The 22,996-nt window shown below is 38.4% G+C and overlaps 3 protein-coding genes across 7 annotated transcripts; 1 reads left to right on the forward strand and 2 right to left on the reverse strand.

Moving 5' to 3' along the window:
• Positions 1-327: 327 nt before the first annotated feature.
• On the reverse strand, positions 328-4,765 carry LOC145497582 (uncharacterized). Of its 3 annotated transcripts, XM_081477399.1 has the most exons (6): positions 4,715-4,755; positions 4,257-4,295; positions 2,821-2,932; positions 1,187-1,442; positions 925-1,037; positions 328-594 (listed from the first exon to the last, which is right to left on the reverse strand). In XM_081477399.1, exons 3-5 carry the CDS (start codon positions 2,903-2,905, stop codon positions 965-967), a joined length of 414 nt encoding a protein of 137 aa, XP_081333525.1. In that variant the 5' UTR covers positions 2,906-2,932; positions 4,257-4,295; positions 4,715-4,755; the 3' UTR covers positions 328-594; positions 925-964. The 3 variants fall into 3 exon arrangements, with proteins under 3 accessions (XP_081333525.1, XP_081333526.1, XP_081333524.1); XM_081477400.1 differs by lacking the exon at positions 4,257-4,295 and having other exon boundaries at positions 4,715-4,765; XM_081477398.1 differs by lacking the exon at positions 4,715-4,755 and having other exon boundaries at positions 4,257-4,554.
• Positions 4,766-7,623: 2,858 nt separating this feature from the next.
• On the forward strand, positions 7,624-11,269 carry LOC145496729 (uncharacterized). The gene is made up of 3 exons (XM_081476465.1): positions 7,624-7,994; positions 10,431-10,710; positions 11,130-11,269. Exons 1-2 carry the CDS (start codon positions 7,862-7,864, stop codon positions 10,700-10,702), a joined length of 405 nt encoding a protein of 134 aa, XP_081332591.1. The 5' UTR covers positions 7,624-7,861; the 3' UTR covers positions 10,703-10,710; positions 11,130-11,269.
• Positions 11,270-11,314: 45 nt separating this feature from the next.
• On the reverse strand, positions 11,315-22,735 carry LOC145496728 (uncharacterized). Of its 3 annotated transcripts, XM_081476462.1 has the most exons (13): positions 22,634-22,735; positions 21,793-21,875; positions 21,385-21,423; positions 20,981-21,007; positions 20,441-20,512; positions 18,823-18,879; positions 18,634-18,675; positions 18,465-18,509; positions 14,015-14,056; positions 13,846-13,890; positions 13,675-13,719; positions 12,336-12,381; positions 11,315-11,911 (listed from the first exon to the last, which is right to left on the reverse strand). In XM_081476462.1, exons 2-12 carry the CDS (start codon positions 21,851-21,853, stop codon positions 12,338-12,340), a joined length of 519 nt encoding a protein of 172 aa, XP_081332588.1. In that variant the 5' UTR covers positions 21,854-21,875; positions 22,634-22,735; the 3' UTR covers positions 11,315-11,911; positions 12,336-12,337. The 3 variants fall into 3 exon arrangements, with proteins under 3 accessions (XP_081332588.1, XP_081332589.1, XP_081332590.1); XM_081476463.1 differs by lacking the exon at positions 13,846-13,890; XM_081476464.1 differs by lacking the exons at positions 13,675-13,719; positions 13,846-13,890; positions 14,015-14,056 and adding an exon at positions 18,294-18,338.
• Between the last annotated feature and the right edge of the window lie 261 nt (positions 22,736-22,996).

Here is a 22,996-nt window from a genome sequence, read left to right on the forward strand (position 1 = left end):
ACGATTTTTTGACGTTACTTTCGGGGAGTCGCTATTATCGGGCGATCGTTACTATCGGAAGTTTACGGTAAACCTTTCCCACAAGTACTCAACCTAGTACTAGTGGTTTTGAATGGAGACCAGATGAAGTTAAACCAAGAAAACTACTATTTAGAATACAAACCCTTTGCCCATTTTTTTTGGGAACAATTTAGTTTCCCCAAAATCTTTCTCGTTTTTCCATCATCCTTATTCTCTGTGGTCCTTCTAGCCCCTCCCTTCGCAGAGGGATAGAAGTACATCTTTTCTCTTGATTTTTATGCAAGTACGAGTAAGTTAGTGGGAGAAGTGTGTAAGCCGGCCTAAAGAGGATTTTTCTTTATTTCACAGCTGACAAGAGACAAGACATTATTAGGCTCTTCACGTCCTACAGGACTTTTAATGTTTACATTTAATAACCTTCAGCAGCAGAAACAACAACAAGGAAAACAACAGCAGTGATAGACTCGTGTCAGACACGAACGGTGGGCATATATTGGCCGTATTAATAAAATATGAGATTCATTCCAATTTTCTGTGAGGAGATAGCACGTCCCCTAGCTGCATATCCTTCGTCTGAAATAAAACAAGTAAGAAATTTTAGTCAGTTAAGTTAAACTGGTAACTGTATGATTTCCAAATTAAAACGGGGCATCTTTTGAGAGCTTGATACAAGGTTTTACAAATAGTATTTTTCGATCCCTCTCCTACTTTGAAATGATTAATGATGTATATAGAGTAAAATTATTAATCGATGATTCGGCTATGTTTTGCTTTTCTGAGCTTCTTGTTCTCCCTTTGTGGAAACCTCTTCTGTTTTGTCAGCCCACGATTATAACACTATTTCCTCCGTTAAAACGAAGAGCAACATGGTGCATAATGGAACAGAAACCAGCTCCTACTTACATAAAATGCTCAACGGTGCTCGGGGACAATTCGTGACAGTTTACTCAATGTATTGAGTATCACCTTCCTCGTACAATTCTGGCACAAAGAATCCATCTTCGTCTATTCCAAAACTGGAATGAAGAAAAAAAAAAAGCAGTTAAAAAGAAGCTGCAGTGTGTTGTCTTTCTTTAGTTCTCTGCCAAAGACAATCAGGAAACTCCACTAATAAACGCTACTTGGTGAAAAAACTAAAAGAAAACTCTCGTGGGACAGCACTTACTCTATAAAGTTGGCCACGGAGAGTCTCTTCGGGCAGTAGTATTTGACACACTTGCACTCGTTGACTGAAGTCTCCTCCAGCTCCATGATTGGCTCCTGTCCATCAGCGCAAGTAAAATCATAATACTCTTCACATAAAGGCTCACACATGAAGAACGAATAACCTTCACTTGCCACGCATTTGCATTTGTACTGACAATCCTGAAGGACCACCTGTGCTCCTGGGTGGAATTTTTCACCCTCATGCACACAGAAACCTGCCAAGTAAAACCTGTTTAGTTAAAGGAGCTATGTAATGGTATGCACATCTTGAAAAGTTTAGCCTAACTTTTTCAAGTTCGTCGTTTGTAATCCATGTCAATCTTCTCCATTCTTAACCATCCTTGTTCCTTTATCGTTTATTGTTATCTTTTTGGTGGTTTTCTGTCTTAGTAAACTACTATTTTCAGGTTTCCTTCAATTCAAAGGTAATTTTATACCTAGTCAAAATAACTCAAAATACAGTGATTGAGCTCCTTTAATTAAATAACAAGACAGGATTCCGTTGTCCATAATAGTTAAATCGAACTGATTCTTCAAACTTGGAGACACAGAGTTGAAACGGCTCCTTTTTGGGAGCGCACTGTGAAAAGTCTAACTCACTCGACCCAGATGCATTGCGGTTACCAGTAGTTTGCTATTGTTCGAAAACCAATGTGTTTGTTGGGAAGTAATATCCAGCCTTTGTCCTTGTCAAATATTATTATCGTTTTTGCCTACGAATTAACGGCTGAATACACAGTTTATCTATACCCTTCTCGTTATACTTTGATAACGAGAAAGGCCGATGTTATGCTATAGATGTGTAACCCAGCCTGACCTTATGCCAATAGTTGAAGTACTACTGGCTTCAAGTGTCACTTGCCTTTTGCTTTAAAATGGACCAAGATTCCTCCTCTCTTCTATGGAATAAGATTTTATGATACGAGAGGATGAGGAATAATATAATTACGACCCAATACAAGTCTTATTCTTAGGGTAACCTCTCTCTCTTTCTTGTGTGACAAGAGCTTTGCTCAGTTGGAGAGTCCTAGCGACTTTACACGCGTGGAAAGCATTTCCACGAAACTCGAGTGATCTATTTATCTGCTGGAGGACTGGGTACCACATCTAAAAATAACTTATGAAGGATTACCTTGAGAATATTAGGGAGTTTAAGAAAACCACGACGGCAGCGGCAACGGGAACGTCGCTAAACAAAAGATTTAATTAGGAAAACAATGGCTGTGAACGTGCGTTATAATTCTTGGTACATTTCTTTACCGTCCTCGGCAAAACAACAACGTGAAATGACCAAATTCTGCGTTGTCTGGAGAACGTGAACCACGACGGCTAATTTTTTAAAATTTTATTTCAAGTTTATCGCTATGTCCTAGATTCAGTTTCGTGAAAGTTTTGTCAGTGATAAACAAAGTAAATGACTTTAGAGTATCGCGAGATTCGTAGGTAAAATATAAAGTCATTTTTTAATCGACGTTGTCCTTGGCGTCGCCGTCGTGCTTACTTAAACTCCCTATAGTCTATATGGAGTGCGGGCGCGCGCACAGGGGAGAGGGGGGAGGTAACTCTCTTGCCCCTGATACTATTCACTCTTACCATCAGTAGCAGTAATTACGGCTGCTGACGTCATCGAGTAGGCAGTTGCAGCCAATAGGAAGCAAGCTGGCAATATTGAAAACATCGCTATCACGTTGTTCTGCTTTTTGCGCTGCGGGAGAACAAAACAAGTACATATGAGTAGATCACTATATTGATCAGTTAAACTTTAAGTGCTAAATTAATGAATACCACCTTTGAATGGTGAACTTAAAACTTTGTGTGTGTTAGTAGAAAACTCAGTTAAGATTTAAGAGATAAATATTCACAACTTATCAGACCCCCTTCCAAACGCTAACCATAGCCTGTACATCAAAAAAAAAACGAAAGACAACGATTAATGAAGAGTGTCAACAACGCTCGCCCAAAGATCATTGACTCAAGTCCCTCACACAATGAAAAAGTCTGAAAAAACAAAAATTCCGTAAGTAAAGTAAAGCTAGTTGAATTGTCAACTCTTGAACTAATATCGATACACCGTTTAGTAAACAGGAGCGGAATCTGGGTGAGTAACAACTTTCAATCAAGGATATATATTATGTTAGTACAGTCACATTTTAAAACTTACTTTAAAGCTTATATACAAAAATAGTTAATGATAATTTGAATTTTTACCTGGAGACTAAAACGCGTTAACTGAAACGAATGACTAAAACTTAGAAACCTCTTGTCATTCCTAGTAACAAGCTTGACCGTTGAATTATTATTTGTGATCGTACCGGGGGAGGTAGTGCAACCGCATTCTGTGACTCTCTAGTGCATGTACAATCTCTTCCGAAACACTCCCCGACATACGATTTCATATTATTGCAAGCACACCTAGCCAATAGCTCAAGCACACTTTTCAAATTTTAACGTAATCCGTAGAGTTTCATACGGAACTGAAAACTATCGACCGACTCAATTATTGTTTTTCTTTCCTTCAGAAGTGAAAAGTACATTTCTGCCTTCAACCACTTTAACAAAAATTGTTGATTGCTAAATGAATTCAATCCTAAATTTAAAATTTAAAAAGAGCAAAAAAATAAAAAAATAATTCAAGCGTACAGTGCAAAAGTTATGTGCCAGAACACGTGCTGGTGAAAGCCAGTCAGTACATCTGCTACAGAAAACTGTCAACACCACCGGAGAGATGATGTAATGCAAAAAAAGCAAATGAAATAACTTTCTTCGGCAAAATGTACTGAGTGAAGTAAATAAACCACATTCAAGTCTAAATTTAAGTTTAAATCGTCGCTTGACTTCGCCGCGTATATCAGAGAGATAAACTGAGTAGTTTTTTTCAATCTTCTAAATTAAGGAAAAGCTCAGAATATGCGTAACAAAATTGAGACACAGTAAACAGATTTAGCTGGGGGAAAAAAAAAAAAACACACACACACACACACAATAAAATAAGGAAGGGAATAAGAGAAAAAGAAAAGACAGCAACCAACCTAATAGAAAATTCCCGTGTAAGCTGTGATTATCCTATACTGAGAAGGCAAAACGTCAAGCCAGTTTAAAAAAATGCCAAAAAAAGGAGTGCAAAGTGATTTTGTCAATCTTTCGTAAGTATTGGTGACAGTGCGTTTTCAAAGTCGGGTACTTGGTGTCAAATTAGTGATAAGAGCTTTTAAAGAGTATGGAAATATGGCGATAGAAAAATAAGTGCATACAACTTCTTTCAATCTGTTTTCTTTTAACTTCAAAAATATCGCTTGAAAAGATTTATCTTTTGTGGAGCTTGCGTCATGTGTACCGTCCTTACTAATTGCGAGATATTCGGGGAAAAACGAATTCAACCAAATTTGCAATAAAATTTCTTTTTAAAGAAAATTGTTAATTAAAGTAGGAAAATTTGTCGCTGTCTTGATTAAAATAGAAAAATAACATTAATACACTTTCTGCTCACCAATCGAAGGGCTGTCAGTATATGCTTGCATGTAGTTTTATTGTACTTGTGAGGTTTGCAGGTTTTTTGGTTTAAGTTAAACAGTGAATCTTATGTTTAAAAATAGCTACCATTCTTTCGTGTGTTTTTGTGCTATAATTTATGATAAATCAGCTTACTGACGCACGCGTATTGTTTGAAATAATCTGAATCTTTATATTTCCGCCGAGAAACTATTCAAAAGAATCAATAATGGAAAAGCAACTACCGGACATAAATTAGCACGAACAAAAAGAAAGTCAATAAGATCGGGCTCTACAGGAGGATGTTATTAATTAACTGCTTTTTATGTCGCAAGTGGAGCAAACCTTCTTACTGCAATAGGATCTAAGAAAAGTCTCATTTTCTTTGGCATGTTTTCCTTAGAACCCCTCCGGGTTTCAAAGAAAATTAAATAATAATATTCATTTCTAATAGCGGTTTTAACTACGGGTGTCTTGGATATTTACGTCTAACAGTTCTTTCGGTCAGTCACTCTATTTTGTTGGAAAAATAAAATTCGTATGCTCAGCCCTCGAATTAATCCAAAAAAGAAAATCATTTCTCAATACACTCCTGTAGATATAATCAGTTTAATCGAGGATCGTCTTTCTCGCCAATAATTAACAAAAGCATCAGAGAAAGCCGGCACTAAACATAGATTAGCTAGTGAAGAAATCTTTGCTCTTTTCTTGTCTTTTAAAACAATTTTTAATAGCCAGATAATTCTAGGATCTTTTGAAATGCAAATTATGTATATGAGATGAACATTTATCTAAATCACCGACAGCCGCAGTGAATTTTGATAACAAAAAGGCAAAAACAAGGTGAAGAATGTCATGGCTCAACAAGAACTTTAACAGGGCTTTCTCGACCATTTCAAGCAGCTAAAACAGTTCGGCGTTTTTTTCTTTGCCTTGGGAAGAGATCGTATTGTTTCAAACTAAACAAAATGAAAACACCATGATCAACAGCGTGAGAGTTAGCTGTTAAAGCCAGTAAGCTCTACTGTGGTTCTTAAGATGAATAATAAACTGAATTCAAAACTCTTGTCCGGTTGATGTTAATTAAAAATTTCAATGACGTACTAGGTTGATCAATTTCTAAATTTAATCCTACCAGCGTTACATATTAACGACTTGCTTTTTGGTCATCAACTTGCATATTAATTGTTCCTACGTTTTGGGTTGCTTATGACAACATGCTTCGAGCTTTTTAGGTTTATGCACGGAAGGAAAATACTGCAGTATAATGAAAACAAGTCGATGGCGTGTCAGTTAACTGAAGCGTCAAAAAGGTGGTACGTCACTAATGGCGTATTTTGAAAAATTTAGCGTAAATATTTTATATTGGGTTCGTAATCCGCCCAAACGTAACCATCCTGAAACCGTTTTGGTTTAATTTTACCTATTTAGCGTTAGTTAGCGTTTTTCTACCTTGGTAAACTGGTATTTCAGGTACAGTTCCTAGATGAAAGTATTTTTGTACATTGCAAAATAGGGGAAATTATTACAGAAATATCTAGTTACATCCAGTGTTGTTGATTTCCGGCCGATTCGTATCATTCTGGTGGTATTCGCAATAACTGTTTTCTTTTTCTTTTCGCTTTTGCATTTATTTTTGGTTAGTGCAAATGCTAAAAATAAATTCAGAGTCTATATCCGAATTTCAAATAACTCCGTTATCGGCTTTGCCTGGCTCACCACTGTAATGACGCAGTTATATTATTTTTTTACAGTTGCTATAAAATTACAACTATCATTTTCCTTGAATCTTGCATCTCAACCCCCTCCCACGGTTCCCAGTGTCTTCAATTTATCTTTTACCTGGTTTCAGGAGAAAGCGATTGACGCCCATCACGTGCAAACGATGTCGCGCTTGAGGCTTCGAGTGCAACAGGCCCACAATTCTTTGCACACCGCGCTCTAACCAACGAGGGAGCCTCGGAAGGGGTACTGCCTGATATAGACAATATAGGTATGTGCGGACCCAATGGGTATGGTTTTTTTTAGCGGTTTTGGCCTAAAAACGGCGTAGATGTTGACCATTTTGGTCTGAAATAAGGTATGTTTTTCACTCGATCTGACATTGGGTAATTTGGGTAATTTGTTTACAATGAATTTTTTTCCGCATCAACATTGGCAAATTTGTAGGGCGGGCCGCACACCCTCACAAAATCTTTTAGGTAGTACACCCCCCCCCCCTCCCCGTGTAAGAGAGGTAGCGTTAATGTTACACGTTATCGTGGTTAGTGCATACAGATCATTTGTCAATTTTCCGGTTCAGTTTTAGATGTCCCAAAAACGACTTGTCTGTCTGATTTACCACTGAGGTGTATTACACGCCGATGATTTGTTTTCTTCTAAAAATTGTGAGATTTTTGTGTGTTAACGTATGGGTCAGTGTGGTCAATCATTGCCAACTTTGCCTGTTTTCAGCTAAAGCTTAGTATGCATAATTCAATTATTGGATCAATGTAATACAGTCAGACGGCATTTATAGCTTTTACACGCACCAGATGATATAACTGTGAACTGAATGACATAATCAGTGAAAGAAAAAACGTATTAAAAACCGACAAGCTTTTTTGCCACGTTTAATTTAGCGCCTCTCTTGTGATCACTGAACTGATAAGGAATACGGGGTGGTTTGTTTATGTTGTATTTGCCGTCGTTTCTTGAGACATAATACCTTCATGAGCGTCAACGCCTGAGCAATGTATGATTTTTAGAATATGAATGGGCCAATTCTTCTAAACGAGGAAGGAAATATTTACCACAAAATTATGAACAACACAAACCGAATTAAATTCAGACCGGAATTGACCCTTTGAGTATAATTATACTACCACTGGAATTTCAAAAATTGTCTAGGGGGCAAGAACTTTCCTTTAAATAACATGGTCATTAAAGAAATATCTCCTACATCGATCTGCTGCAACTGTTGTGTGATTTACAGAGTAATGAGGGTCAACCTTGGGAGCGTTTGATAACAAACGGAAACCAATGGAATCGTTAAAATTGTTTTTAAGGAACTAACGCCCACACAGCTCATACACAAAACAGGAAAACCGTGTCTTCGAGACAAGACTTACCCCACAGCAAGTGGTTCGTGAAGCCAGTTTAGGTTATGACGATGTTGCTGTTTAGGTTTCTTGTCATGATCTTTGCTATGGCCTTGGCTTTCTCCAAGGCTGAGTCAAAATACCTTCATCCGAGACTCAGGGGAATCATTATAGAGAAAAGTTTTGACGAAGCTTCAGGTGAGATATTTTCTGTGCGTTATTTACAAAGATGGTCTGAGGCTGTGCTGAACAGTTATTTTACATCCCAGATCGTTGTTTGAGACATACGATATTTAACGTTATAATTCTTACTCGTTCATATTTTGCTTCTTTTATAAGCGTCAATCTTGGCTAAGCTTGTTCAGCAATTTTAGAAAGATTGCGTAAGAAGTCGTTTTTCAAATCGCCTTTGTGTGTGTTAGCGGTGTTTGTTACCAGAGGCTATTACCTTCTGGGGAGAGGTCAAATAAAGTATTAAGCCTTTTAGAGGAACACAGGCGAATAAACAAACCAAGACAAATAACAAAACCAGTCAGCGGATCCGTGAATTTCGTCAATGAAAATTGTAGGCCATTTGTAACACCAGGGAAAGCCTCTTATGAAAATACCGGCGTAATTATTTTTAGCCCATAATCCGGCTCGAAAGCTGATGTTATTAAACATGATTTTTTTAAGGAAATGTGAAATTTGTCGCTAACGTCTTATTCATCAGACGCTTGTTTGTCTTAACTTAGCCTACGTCGCAGACGCCACAGTCTGTTACTGTAGGTTATTAACGGGGAAATTTCCTGCAACGCAGACTAGTACACCCTACTTTCACCTCCGAAAAAGCGCGTTTTTATGTCAGTACTGATGACACTGTATGTCTACTTTCGACGTCAACTAACATATAATTTGACGTTGAATTCATTGCCTTCCTGACTTTTTCTATTTTTATTCTCTTGCAAAAAAGAAATCGCCTTGATTGAAGTGGACATAAAAACTCGTTCGTGACAGACAGAGACGTTCAATACACAACTCAGTGAGTCCGAAGTTCATGCATGCCAAAGGTATTCACAATACAAGCTGACTAGCCTGATTCGCCGCTTCCTCTCGCCTTGAAACAAAAACAAACAGGACGTGGATTTGTGTTTGCAAGTGAACTGTGTCTGTGTCGTACCCAGTCAGACTTCAGTGCGAAAGGAACACTCGAAAGGAACATAGTTGTGAGTTCTTCTTTGGCTCGGAATTCGAAATTTTCGGTTCTCGCGAAAACGTAATACAACGAAAATGACAACACACATTTCACGAGCTAGTAATGACCTCGAAGGCATGATGTTATTTCTCTCAATACGCGTCTATTTAGCTTAACAGCCGGAAATATTATTCATTTGTGGCACCGAGGGCAAAGAAAGATTAACCGATAAGACGGGAATATGGGAGCAAATACTCACGTCCAAGCGCCAGCTTTTTATAGTTACATGAAGAATACATTAATGAAACCTGACAAGCCCTCCAGGCTATCGAAAGCATGTTTTGGGAAACACAGTTACGAGCAAGCTTTTAATTTAGACAAACAGTGAAGGGGTTACGACTGGATGTCTGTAGTGTGTTGGCATCTGTGGTTTGCAGTTAACCTTACAAATCAAGTTCCTTGATTTACATGAAAGAAAAAGAAAAGAAAGAATTAAAATTGAGACAAAAGAAAGTAACTTATGACAAACACAACAGCAACAGCAAGTTAATAAAAACAACAACAACAACAACAACAACAAATACTGAAAACGAGAAAACAAACAAAAACAGTCTTTAATACCACCGGAGGATAACCATAGGTTTTTGCGTCGTACAATCCGAAGTTTGGTTCGATTTTCTATTTTTCTTTATCACGATTAAAAACAAGCCCTGAAATATTTGTACTTCATAATTTGAACCGGTTTTCTCCACCTTTATATTAGGCTGATTTAGCAACAGGATGGGAAAGTCAGGTCAGGTGACGACTACAGGGCGCGCGGAATAACCTGGATTCTGTTCTGATTTGGTATTTGTACTGCGCGCGTCGTCGTCAAGTGACGTTCCCGTTCTCTTGCTAAATCAGCCTATTGCACGGCAGTGTGACCGCCTCTGACAATGTAACAGATTCATCTTCAGCTCAATATTCTCAGTCATTGATTGCCCATTAAAGAAACAGACTTTCTATGGAGAACAGTAATTTGCAGGGCATGGCGCAGTAGTTTTAATTTAACAAGAAATAAAATGCAAACAGCGGCAACAAACATAACACATGAACTACGCATGGTTTGGAACAACAATCTAAAAATTTCTTGATGTTTCGCATGCTACGTTTTCTTGACGTTTCGCATGCGAAACGTCAAGAAAACGTAGCATGCGAAAGAAAATGTAGCATGCGAAAGAAAACGTAGCATGCGAAAGAAAACGTAGCATGCGAAAGAAAACGTAGCATGCGAAAGAAAACGTAGCATGCGAAACATCAAGAAAATTTTAGATTGTTGTTCCAAACCATGCGTAGTTCATGTGTTATGTTTGTTGCCGCTGTTTGCATTTTATTTCTTGTTAAATTGAAATGGCCAAAGAACAAGAGTGTTTATGAGTTTTAATTTAAATATTAGAAAATATGCTAATTATTTCCCACAGGTAGGTGCAGGTACTTTGACCGTCTTTACAACGAAGGAGAAGCCATAGTCCCGGATGAGGAATGCCACTACCAATGCAAATGTCACGTGTCCGAGTATTTCGAAGGCTTTCTTTGTGAGCCACTGTGTCCGGTTTACATTGACCAGGAATGCGGACCCGGAAGGGTGAATAAGCCCAAGATAGTGCCAGCAGGGCCGCCGGAGTTTGGCTGCATGTGCTCGGAACTGAATTGTGTTCCATCTCTTGGTATTGAAGCGTTTAGACAGCTTTGAAACTCGAGGTTTGTCTGGTTCTTTGCATAACTGACACTGGTTTCTCCCTCACCACCCTTCCCTCGCCCCCCCCCCCCTGCTAAAATGAATTGGTAGTCCCATCACAGGGTGCCAACCCCTAGCACGTTTTGTAGAATTCCCGACAAGTAGCCCTCCTCATTTATAATAACTAAAAATGATACGGTATGGTGCGATTTTAAATTTGTTTTAGGTCTGGATTTTCTTTCCATTTGTTTTAGATCACAAGACTGCTTATTCAACAGACGAAAATAACCTGCGGAGATATAAAATTTTTCAACCAGAAGCTCAAATTAACTGTTCACAATGCAGAAAACAAGGAGTATAACGTTTTCCGTTCAGTAACAAAAATAGATTTCAAAGATCAAGACAATAATCTAAATGATTTTTGTTTTATTTTTCTCTACAGTGGACATGCTGTTCAGTGACTGTGCAAGATTATAGCTAAATTACAGTGTCAAGTTTATAGTTAATTTAACGGCAGCAAAAAGCAAACTGCCTGCCTTCGTACTAGAACTGTAAAGGGTCAAGTTCCTGTAAGCTCATGAAGGGCGTCCTTCATATGCTTTGGAGTGGGTGGGGGTGGGGGTTGATGTTACAGGTATATTGGTGTGCATTTGTGCATTTTAGAACTACATTCAGGGAGAGGGACAGGAGCTGACCATTTTTACTGATTAGTCACTCAAAGAGTTTCTATTTCTTATTCTCCAGTTAACAAGTAGTCTAAGCGCTCGTGAGATCTACGAATGTTACCACGCCGACATGCATAACGCAATGAAAACGCTTCGGATTGCTCAGTTAACCCATTCTTGTTAACAACTCCGGGGACTCAAACCAAGGGTTTGACTTGTGCTTGAAATCGAAGATCACAGGACACCCAATAATAATGTAATTTGAGAAGAGTGCATTGGTTCAATAGTGTTTATTAGTTTTTCATCTCATGAACAGATACATGGCTATGAAGCAATCGCATGGAACAGTTTCACAAACAGGCTTTTTCTATTATGTTAACCAACTATTTGTAACACTTAAATGATTGATGTCTATTTTTACAATTCTCATTGACAAACAGATGCTAGTTTTGTGACTACAGCGAACTTTATTAAACGGTTTTGTATCACGACCTGTGTAATTATCTTGTAGCCTGTCGGGAGATGCATTTCGAGTTAACCTGTCCATGGCTAAAGCAGCCTACAAAAATAATATGTTGAGCAGGGATCAGTATAAATTGATATACATGCTGTCTTATTTCAGTATAATTGAATCAGAAACATTCTAAAGCCGCCTAATTTGCAGTCAGAGAATTTTTTAGAATCCGATTATTTCCAAATTGGATTTCACGTAGTTGCGTTACTTTTAAAAGAACAATCGGACAGCCTTAAGGGCTGAAAACACTAAAGTTAGGAGTTACTTCAGGGTTATTTTAACCTGAAATTCTTAACTTGCTTGTTCTTTACCATGTCCGTCTTCTGAAGGTAATTTCTTTTTGTTTCCAGTCTTTGCTGTTAATTTACACCTCTTTCGTGCTTTCAAAGGCGTTTTTAAACCTTCCTAACAATGGATAAGTCTTAAGGTTTACATTAGTGTGATTTCTGTTCTGTTTAATTATATATACCTTTAAGATACCAGCTGCAGGGCTTCGTCTTCCAAGGTTTTTCCTTCTAAAATATAATGGGATAATTTCTATTGGTTATGCTGGAATTTTCTCTTTAACAGTACTTTTTGTGTAATATTAGCAACATTATTTCTTTGGCTCGTTCTACTAACAGCAAAGAAAGCACTGGAGTTTTGACATCAGGATCAAAGGTTATAAACTTCGTCGTGGCTGACTAAGACATTTTCATATTCTATTTCTAGGTATTAATTAATAATAACTGGAATTGCAATAGCTTGCAATGGAGGGTCATCCTGGCGGACATCATTTCAAACAGCTTCATGCATTTTGCATTTAAAATTTTAAAATTTTTGCATCTTCTTTCGTGAACCTCTTACAGTGTAATGCTCGCGAGGTTAAAAAATGTCTATAACGACAAATTACTGACCAAGTGCTAGACACTACTTGAGCTTTGCACATGTGACCAGTTATCCGGTAACGTCAATATCCGTTTACTTTTTGAAACGAGACTATGAAACAAACATTGTACTATCCCCTAAGTTTGTAGTTATCAAAATGCCAAAGGCAAAAAGAATAGTGAAGAGGCTCGCCCATTGCCTTTATAACGATGATCAGATGGCCATAGTCAAGTGAATGATAAAGAGGGAATTGTTGCATGAGGGCGTGGATCTGTCAAATCGTCCGCCCATTTCTCAACTAGACTGGATTGGTTAAATGGAACGCTACCAAAACAACACTGATCTCAGTGTTCGTCTTAGTCATTTTTATAAGATAACTGACACACTAAGCGGACTTCATAGCCTTCAACACAAGCAAATAAATTCGGCCGGAATAAAATTCAGAAGCAGCGTTTCTGGAACTAACCTTTATTCCATTCGCAAAACTTTTGAATTGTCGTTGAATCACGTCGCCAAGCGCATGAAGTTTGTGTTACTTGCAAACTTTTCGCAGTCTTTTACTTTCGTGATGACTGATTCCGACCACGAATTCCTGCACTTTCCCGTCAAAGTCCTTTTGAATTAATTAATACACTCTCCGTCTTTCAGCGATAACCTTTTCCTTTCCTTTCCTAGAATATTTATAGCGCTAAATGTTTTCGTCGCTTTGCTCTGCGGATTTTGTGCCCGGCACGAGTCTGTGCTTTCATTCCAACGGCTCGTGGTTTACAAACTTTTCTCGTGTGCTCCGAACATCCCAAGTGGGTTATTAACCCTTTAAACGCATGGAAAGTGTGTCTATTGCTTAATTATCTCATCTTGATCCAAAGTCTATAATCTATGTAACGCATGCCTGAGAAAATTTGCGTGAAAACAAAAGTTGTGTCAGATGTCAAGCATACCTTCCTTGGTAACATCGGAGGACAGCCATGGCCAAAGTTTCTCATCTGTTTCATTCATAAACAAAACATAGCGTCAAAGAAAGAAGCAAGTCATAAAACATAAAGCATGCTGGAGTTAATTTTCGTAAAAACAATTTATGTCAGGTAACACTTCCGCTGAGGAAAGCATACCTTCTTTAGTGACATCGGAGGACTTCCATGGCCAAAGTTTCTCATCTGTTTCATTCATAAACAAAACATGGTGTCAAGGAAAGAAACAAGTCATAAAGTATAAAGCATGCTGGAGTTAATTTTCGTAAAAACCAATTTATTTCAGGTAACACAGCTGAGGTAAGCATACCTTCTTTAGTGACATCGGACTGCCATGGCCAAAGTTTCTCATCTATTTTATTCATAAAAAAAAGAAAAAAAAAAAACGTGGCATCAGGGAAAGAACCATGTCATAACACATAAAACATGCTGGAGTTATAAAACATGATCGATAACACACATCATGGCAACCAAATGAAAATGAAAATCAAAAGCACACCTTCATTAATATCTGTTGCTTTCCTCTTACTCCAGGGCCAATCAAAAAATTGTTGATCTATTTACAATCCAGAGAATGGCATAAAGAAAAAATAAAAGGAAGACTGTTATTCATTGAACGTTTATATAGATAACAACAGTGTTTTAAGAAGGTAATTCCCGGTTAATCGTCTACTCCTTATATATATACCTCTTACAAACCGAGTTCGAGGTTCGTACTGTAAGTTACGGACCGAGTTTTTTCTCCTTCGATTTATGGCCCAAGCGCGAAGCGCCCGGGCCATAAATCGACGGGGAAAAAATGAGGATTCGTAACTTACAGTACGGACCGAGAAGACGAGGTTAGTAAGATATTTATTATATCTCTCCTGTGTTTCTGACGGGTTCGGGAACGATTTCTATTCACGCGGAACGGCTTCAAATTTCTGAAACAAGTCGAAAGCAAAATGAGTCAATTTGAAATCGTTGTTAAAAGGTTAGCACGTTTTAGTACACAATTTAAAATAAAAGAAAGTTTTAAACTTTTACTTGCTATGAAAGTTAAGAACACCTGGTGATAAATCACGAAAAAGTTTGGCAACAAAAACAGCTTTAAATTGTAGCGAGCCGTACAGTAGAGTAGGGCCAGCTAAATTAACCACTCACAGCGCGCGTAGTAACTGAGAGATGTAATAAATATATATACAATAAAAAAAAAACAAAACAAAACAAAAACATGGCAACAACAATAACAACAACAAAATCATCTTCGTGATCGTCGTCACCATCTTCATCGTCATTATCATCACTAACAGCAACAATGATCAGTTTTCTCCATTCGAAAGAGCCCCTGAAAGATTTTTAATGGAACTGTGGACTTTGGACCGATAAATATGTTTTGGGCCTGGCTCAGACTCATTTTATCCCGACCCGCTAGGAGACGGTTAAAATGAGCTCCCAAAACGTTTTTGCCTTGTACTTACGCATTGTCGACACGTTGTTTATTTTAATTTTTAGGCAACCCTTAAGTCCCGGAAAAACAAACGCAACATTTTGACTCAAAATTTGGCAACATTGTTGAGCGCAACATGTTGCGCCTGTTTGGCCACCCTGTTGCGACATGTTGGGTGTTCTAAATCGAACTAGTCCGCAAGCCCTGACGCATCAAAAGGATCATGCAATTATGCAACATCCACAAAATGTTGCTTGAAAAATTTGACCATTTTCAAACTTGAGTAGTATTGGCTGTAAGTCTTACAGCCAATACCATCTTGGTTAAACTGACCAATGACTTTCAACGTACCAGACTTATAACGCCATCGAATGACAAACACTATTCACTTGACTCTGAAGATGAGGTTGTCGAAACGTCAGTCACCAACAACAGTTCCTTTCAGAGCTACCCTCAACCGGACGATCACACTATACGAACTACTGATACTCCTGGGTTGAAACCATCTACTATAAAACCCACCATGTCGCAACACGTCTCAACAGGGTGGCCAAACGCGCGCAACATGTTGCGCCCAACAATGTTGCGATGTGTTGCGTTGAAATGTTGCGATCTTATTGGTACTAAAATTCATTCCCAGTCCTCTCTAGTTGAGATATGCTTCCACTTATCATGTTTGCGCAAACGTACCTTCAAGAGCAGTCTTTTTCTGCCAAGGCCAATCTTGCTTGCGGCCAGGTTTACGTCTGCCCTTTCGTCGACCTGAGATCAAAGCAAGAATGCGATTATAAATATAATATTATAGATACCCCACGATTACATCGTGTTATCATCCACGAGGGACTACCATATTAAATTGATGCAGTTGTCCGTCTAAAAGTACCAGGATGGTTCTCAAAGTGGTCGTTCTAGATTTTACACCACTGCACTTTACCAAACTATGAATTTGAATTTCTAAAAGATACAATGCTCAGCAAATCTCTCTTAAATATGGAATTACCCCCTGGCGTTAATTTTTTATACATTTTTTTTCGGTCTCGCGTCCCGTGTGTGTTTGAGCAAAGCATACAAAAGGACTGTCCACTGCAACGAAGACTGATGATGTGTCATATATGCGAACTGCGTTAGAATAACGAAAGAGAAAGATCAAACTGTTCCCAAGCCAAGTCTTCCTTTATCCCTCCATGAGAAAGTGAAGAAAGGTGAAGCTGTAACAGTGAATTAACTTACCCCAGCGAGCATCCTCTGCCTGTTGTACTAGAAGAGTAAGATAAAGTAAGTACATGAACAAACCAAGACCGTAACCATACGGGTGATACTTCGCAATATGGCTCAAAACATAGACGAAAAATAATGGAAGGTGTCTTCGTCGGAAAGGAGGCCAGCGATAAAACCTTTCCGGGGAAATGAGTAATGTAATTGCAAACTTTGTAATGCTTCAATGTTTTTTAAAACTCATCAGTCCCATTGTGTCGTTAGCTTAGTCCTTTTATTCTGTTCTTAGATCTAGTTATCCCTTCATGGGACACCCTGACGAGTAACTAGAGTTCAGGAAAAGAAACAAGCTTGAGCTTTGCACATGTGACCAGTTATCCGGTAACGTCAATATCCGTTTACTTTTTGAAACGAGACTATAAAACAAACATTGTACTATCCCCTAAGTTTGTAGTTATCAAAATGCCAAAGGCAAAAAGAATAGTGAAGAGGCTCGCCCATTGCCTTTATTACGATGATCAGATGGCCATAGTCAAGTGAATGATAAAGAGGGAATTGTTGCATGAGGGGTGGATCTGTCAAATCGTCCGCTCATTTCTCAACTAGACTGGATTGGTTAAATGGAACGCTACCAAAACAACACTGATCTCAGTGTTCGTCTTAGTCATTTTTATAAGATAACTGACATACTAAGCGGACTTGTGAAGTATATACGAAAAAATAATTCATATTTGAACTGCGGTAGTAGATGAAAGTGAAGTATGATCATCGCAGTAAATTTTCCAATTTAAGCAACTGAAAAGAAGAAACCTTAAAAATAATCAGGGCTTCAACGGGATTCGAACCCGTGACCTCCGCGATACCGGTGCGATGTTCTACCAACTGAGCTATGAAGCCACACATTGGGAGCGAGGTCAATTAATTGAGTTCATATCTTCCCGTGAGTGAAATGATGTGAAGTATATATGAAAAACTAATTCATATTTGAACTGCGGTAGTAGATGAAAGTGAAGTATGATCATCGCAGTAAATTTTCCAATTTAAGCAACTGGAAAGAAGAAGCCTGAAAAAAATCAGGGCTTCAACGGGATTCGAACCCGTGACCTCCGCGATACCGGTGCGATGCTCTACCAACTGAGTTACCGCAGTTCAAATATGAATTATTTTTTCATATATACTTCACATCGTTTCACTCACGGGAAGATATGAACTCAATTAATTGACCTCGCTCCCAATGTGTGGCTTCATAGCTCAGTTGGTAGAGTATCGCACCGGTATCGCGGAGGTCACGGGTTCGAATCCCGTTGAAGCCCTGATTTTTTTCAGGCTTCTTCTTTCCACTTGCTTAAATTGGAAAATTTACTGCGATGATCATACTTCACTTTCATACTAAGCGGACTTCATAGCCTTCAACACAAGCAAATAAATTCGGCCGGAATAAAATTTAGAAGCAGCGTTTCTGGAACTAACCTTTATTCCATTCGCAAAACTTTTGAATTGTCGTTGAATCACGTCGCCAAGCGCATGAAGTTTGTGTTACTTGCAAACTTTTCGCAGTCTTTTACTTTCGTGATGACTGATTCCGACCACGAATTCCTGCACTTTCCCGTCAAAGTCCTTTTGAATTAATTAATACACTCTCCGTCTTTCAGCGATAACCTTTTCCTTTCCTTTCCTAGAATATTTATAGCGCTAAATGTTTTCGTCGCTTTGCTCTGCGGATTTTGTGCCCGGCACGAGTCTGTGCTTTCATTCCAACGGCTCGTGGTTTACAAACTTTTCTCGTGTGCTCCGAACATCCCAAGTGGGTTATTAACCCTTTAAACGCATGGAAAGTGTGTCTATTGCTTAATTATCTCATCTTGATCCAAAGTCTATAATCTATATAACGCATGCCTGAGAAAATTTGCGTGAAAACAAAAGTTGTGTCAGATGTCAAGCATACCTTCCTTAGTAACATCGGAGGACAGCCATGGCCAAAGTTTCTCATCTGTTTCATTCATAAACAAAACATAGCGTCAAAGAAAGAAGCAAGTCATAAAACATAAAGCATGCTGGAGTTAATTTTCGTAAAAACAATTTATGTCAGGTAACACTTCCGCTGAGGAAAGCATACCTTCTTTAGTGACATCGGAGGACTTCCATGGCCAAAGTTTCTCATCTGTTTCATTCATAAACAAAACATGGTGTCAAGGAAAGAAACAAGTCATAAAGTATAAAGCATGCTGGAGTTAATTTTCGTAAAAACCAATTTATTTCAGGTAACACAGCTGAGGTAAGCATACCTTCTTTAGTGACATCGGACTGCCATGGCCAAAGTTTCTCATCTATTTTATTCATAAAAAAAAGAAAAAAAAAAAACGTGGCATCAGGGAAAGAACCATGTCATAACACATAAAACATGCTGGAGTTATAAAACATGATCGATAACACACATCATGGCAACCAAATGAAAATGAAAATCAAAAGCACACCTTCATTAATATCTGTTGCTTTCCTCTTACTCCAGGGCCAATCAAAAAATTGTTGATCTATTTACAATCCAGAGAATGGCATAAAGAAAAAATAAAAGGAAGACTGTTATTCATTGAACGTTTATATAGATAACAACAGTGTTTTAAGAAGGTAATTCCCGGTTAATCGTCTACTCCTTATATATATACCTCTTACAAACCGAGTTCGAGGTTCGTACTGTAAGTTACGGACCGAGTTTTTTCTCCTTCGATTTATGGCCCAAGCGCGAAGCGCCCGGGCCATAAATCGACGGGGAAAAAAATGAGGATTCGTAACTTACAGTACGGACCGAGAAGACGAGGTTAGTAAGATATTTATTATATCTCTCCTGTGTTTCTGACGGGTTCGGGAACGATTTCTATTCACGCGGAACGGCTTCAAATTTCTGAAACAAGTCGAAAGCAAAATGAGTCAATTTGAAATCGTTGTCAAAAGGTTAGCACGTTTTAGTACACAATTTAAAATAAAAGAAAGTTTTAAACTTTTACTTGCTATGAAAGTTAAGAACACCTGGTGATAAATCACGAAACATTTTGGCAACAAAAACAGCTTTAAATTTTAGCGGGTCGTACAGTAGAGTAGGGCCAGCTAAATTAACCACTCACAGCGCGCGTAGTAACTGAGAGATGTAATAAATATATATACAATAAAAAAAAAAAACAAAACAAAAACATGGCAACAACAATAACAACAACAAAATCATCTTCGTGATCGTCGTCACCATCTTCATCGTCATTATCATCACTAACAGCAACAATGATCAGTTTTCTCCATTCGAAAGAGCCCCTGAAAGATTTTTAATGGAACTGTGGACTTTGGACCGATAAATATGTTTTGGGCCTGGCTCAGACTCATTTTATCCCGACCCGCTAGGAGACGGTTAAAATGAGCTCCCAAAACGTTTTTGCCTTGTACTTACGCATTGTCGACACGTTGTTTATTTTAATTTTTAGGCAACCCTTAAGTCCCGGAAAAACAAACGCAACATTTTGACTCAAAATTTGGCAACATTGTTGAGCGCAACATGTTGCGCCTGTTTGGCCACCCTGTTGCGACATGTTGGGTGTTCTAAATCGAACTAGTCCGCAAGCCCTGACGCATCAAAAGGATCATGCAATTATGCAACATCCACAAAATGTTGCTTGAAAAATTTGACCATTTTCAAACTTGAGTAGTATTGGCTGTAAGTCTTACAGCCAATACCATCTGGGTTAAACTGACCAATGACTTTCAACGTACCAGACTTATAACGCCATCGAATGACAAACACTATTCACTTGACTCTGAAGATGAGGTTGTCGAAACGTTAGTCACCAACAACAGTTCCTTTCAGAGCTACCCTCAACCGGACGATCACACTATACGAACTACTGATACTCCTGGGTTCAAACCATCTAGTATAAAACCCACCATATCGCAACACGTCTCAACAGGGTGGCCAAACGCGCGCAACATGTTGCGCCCAACAATGTTGCGATGTGTTGCGTTGAAATGTTGCGATCTTATTGGTACTAAAATTCATTCCCAGTCCTCTCTAGTTGAGATATGCTTCCACTTATCATGTTTGCGCAAACGTACCTTCAAGAGCTGTCTTTTTCTGCCAAGGCCAATCTTGCTTGCGGCCAGGTTTACGTCTGCCCTTTCGTCGACCTGAGATCAAAGCAAGAATGCGATTATAAATATAATATTATAGATACCCTACGATTACATCGTGTTATCATCCACGAGGGACTACCATATTAAATTGATGCAGTTGTCCGTCTAAAAGTACCAGGATGGTTCTCAAAGTGGTCGTTCTAGATTTTACACCACCGCACTTTACCAAACTATGAATTTGAATTTCTAAAAGATACAATGCTCAGCAAATCTCTCTTAAAAATGGAATTACCCCCTGGCGTTAATTTTTTATACATTTTTTTTCGGTCTCGCGTCCCGTGTGTGTTTGAGCAAAGCATACAAAAGGACTGTCCACTGCAACGAAGACTGATGATGTGTCATATATGCGAACTGCGTTAGAATAACGAAAGAGAAAGATCAAACTGTTCCCAAGCCAAGTCTTCCTTTATCCCTCCATGAGAAAGTGAAGAAAGGTGAAGCTGTAACAGTGAATTAACTTACCCCAGCGAGCATCCTCTGCCTGTTGTACTAGAAGAGTAAGATAAAGTAAGTACATGAACAAACCAAGACCGTAACCATACGGGTGATACTTAACAATATGGCTCAAAACATAGACGAAAAATAATGGAAGGTGTCTTCGTCAGAAACGAGGCCAGCGATAAAACCTTTCCGGGGAAATGAGTAATGTAATTGCAAACTTTGTAATGTTTCAATGTTTTTTAAAACTCATCAGTCCCATTGTGTCGTTAGCTTAGTCCTTTTATTCTGTTCTTAGATCTAGTTATCCCTTCATGGGACACCCTGACGAGTAACTAGAGTTCAGGAAAAGAAACAATGAAAAGTAATTCGACAAACTACAGAATAAAAAGATGTAATGAAGGGAGGAAAGAGGTTTGTGAGCATACCATGATCATCATCCTTGTGTCCATTGTCGGTTTCGTCAGCTGAAGGACATGAAAGAAAAACAATACGATCTTCTATCAAGTCCAGTAAGAAAATACGTAAAAAATGCCTCGAATTCAGGTAAATATTGGGATTTATTTTCACAAACCATACATGTCCACCATATTTTGAGAAGATCAGATTATTTCAGAGTACAGACGTTAGATACTCTTTTTAGTAAAAAATATATTTTCAGCTTGTATGCCATTAGAGCTGCAGAAGAGAACAGTAAAAACGTTGTCCTTAATCGAATCGTCACGATATCTGTTTCGTTGTTTGCCCATGGATTTTAGCAAGAGAATTGAGTTTAGATATATAATTCAAACAATCAGACGTAGGAAATGAAAATTTGCGATTATGGTTTAACTCACCAAGCACGACAAACGACGCCAACAGAAAGCAGAGGAACATCAAAAACAACTCAAGTTTCATGTTGCAGTTGGTTCTCGTTTTTCTGTGGAGATAAAAACGAGCAGTTTTTCCAGAATATGTTTAAGTTTAATAGCGCAAACCACAGTCTTGAATACATGTCAGTTCACGGCACTGTGTCCCTACTGCACAATTTTTTTGGCCAAGCTTCTGCGAGTAGATTTTAATTTGCCTAAACCGGGAAATGAAGTAAAATGAGGCTTTTGCGAACGTCCAAGCATTTTAATATTACACTCGACTTGCCGAAGTTGATGGCCTGTAAATTTAGGTGTACCTGGCCACACGCTCCATTTTCACGTATTTTCCGATTATCACAAGTCCGATCTCGATCGCGTTATGAAAAATATTTCACCTAAACGAGTAAATGTTAGAAAACATGATTCATGCAAGGTTAAATGGAGAAAATTATTATTTCCATTTACGTCCATGGAACGAAACTTGTTATCTCTTCGTTGACAAGAAGAGAAGTTGCGAAAAAGGATAATTCCATTTTTACTGTTAACTGAATCAGATTTAGAATTATCTTAAGAGTTTTAGATCGCAACCTCTTGCACCCAGGGCAATAGATCGCCAGTACAAACGCCTAATCTTGTTAAACGAAAAGCAAAACTGATCTGCAATCCTCAACGCCAAGTATTTTTTTTCTGTTGTCCATCCTTTTTTAACAGTTTTGTATTCTTGTTTAATGAGCTTAAAAGTAAGAGAATAAAATCCCTAAAATAGGATAACACAGTCCTTGTAAACAAGGCATTTAAATTAAACCTAACTCTAAGAGATACATACCAAGATATCAAGTCCCGTTTTGCCCAGGCCTCGATTCCAAATGAGTCAGTTATCGGATGCAATTTACACTGATATGGGATTTGTTGCACACCTGCCCTTATTTTACTGACGTTGTTCTTATGAGTTAAATGTCATTCGCTACAAATAGCGGAATTGTTTTGCTAGGGCGGGGGAAATGAAAGTCTTATTTCTAGAGTCCAGGCATTTCATAATCAATATAATCTATTCTCTTTGAATAACCAGGAGCTTTTTCCTATGGCACTGACTTTTTTGTCCAGTTTCTGGATCCGGATAGAATCAAGAACACGATGAACGTGACAATAACTTGTGTTGGCGTTGGAAAAGGGAGTGACAAGAATTTAA

This window comes from Orbicella franksi, chromosome 9 (genome assembly GCF_964199315.1).
Source record: "Orbicella franksi chromosome 9, jaOrbFran1.1, whole genome shotgun sequence".
NCBI lineage: Eukaryota > Metazoa > Cnidaria > Anthozoa > Scleractinia > Merulinidae > Orbicella > Orbicella franksi.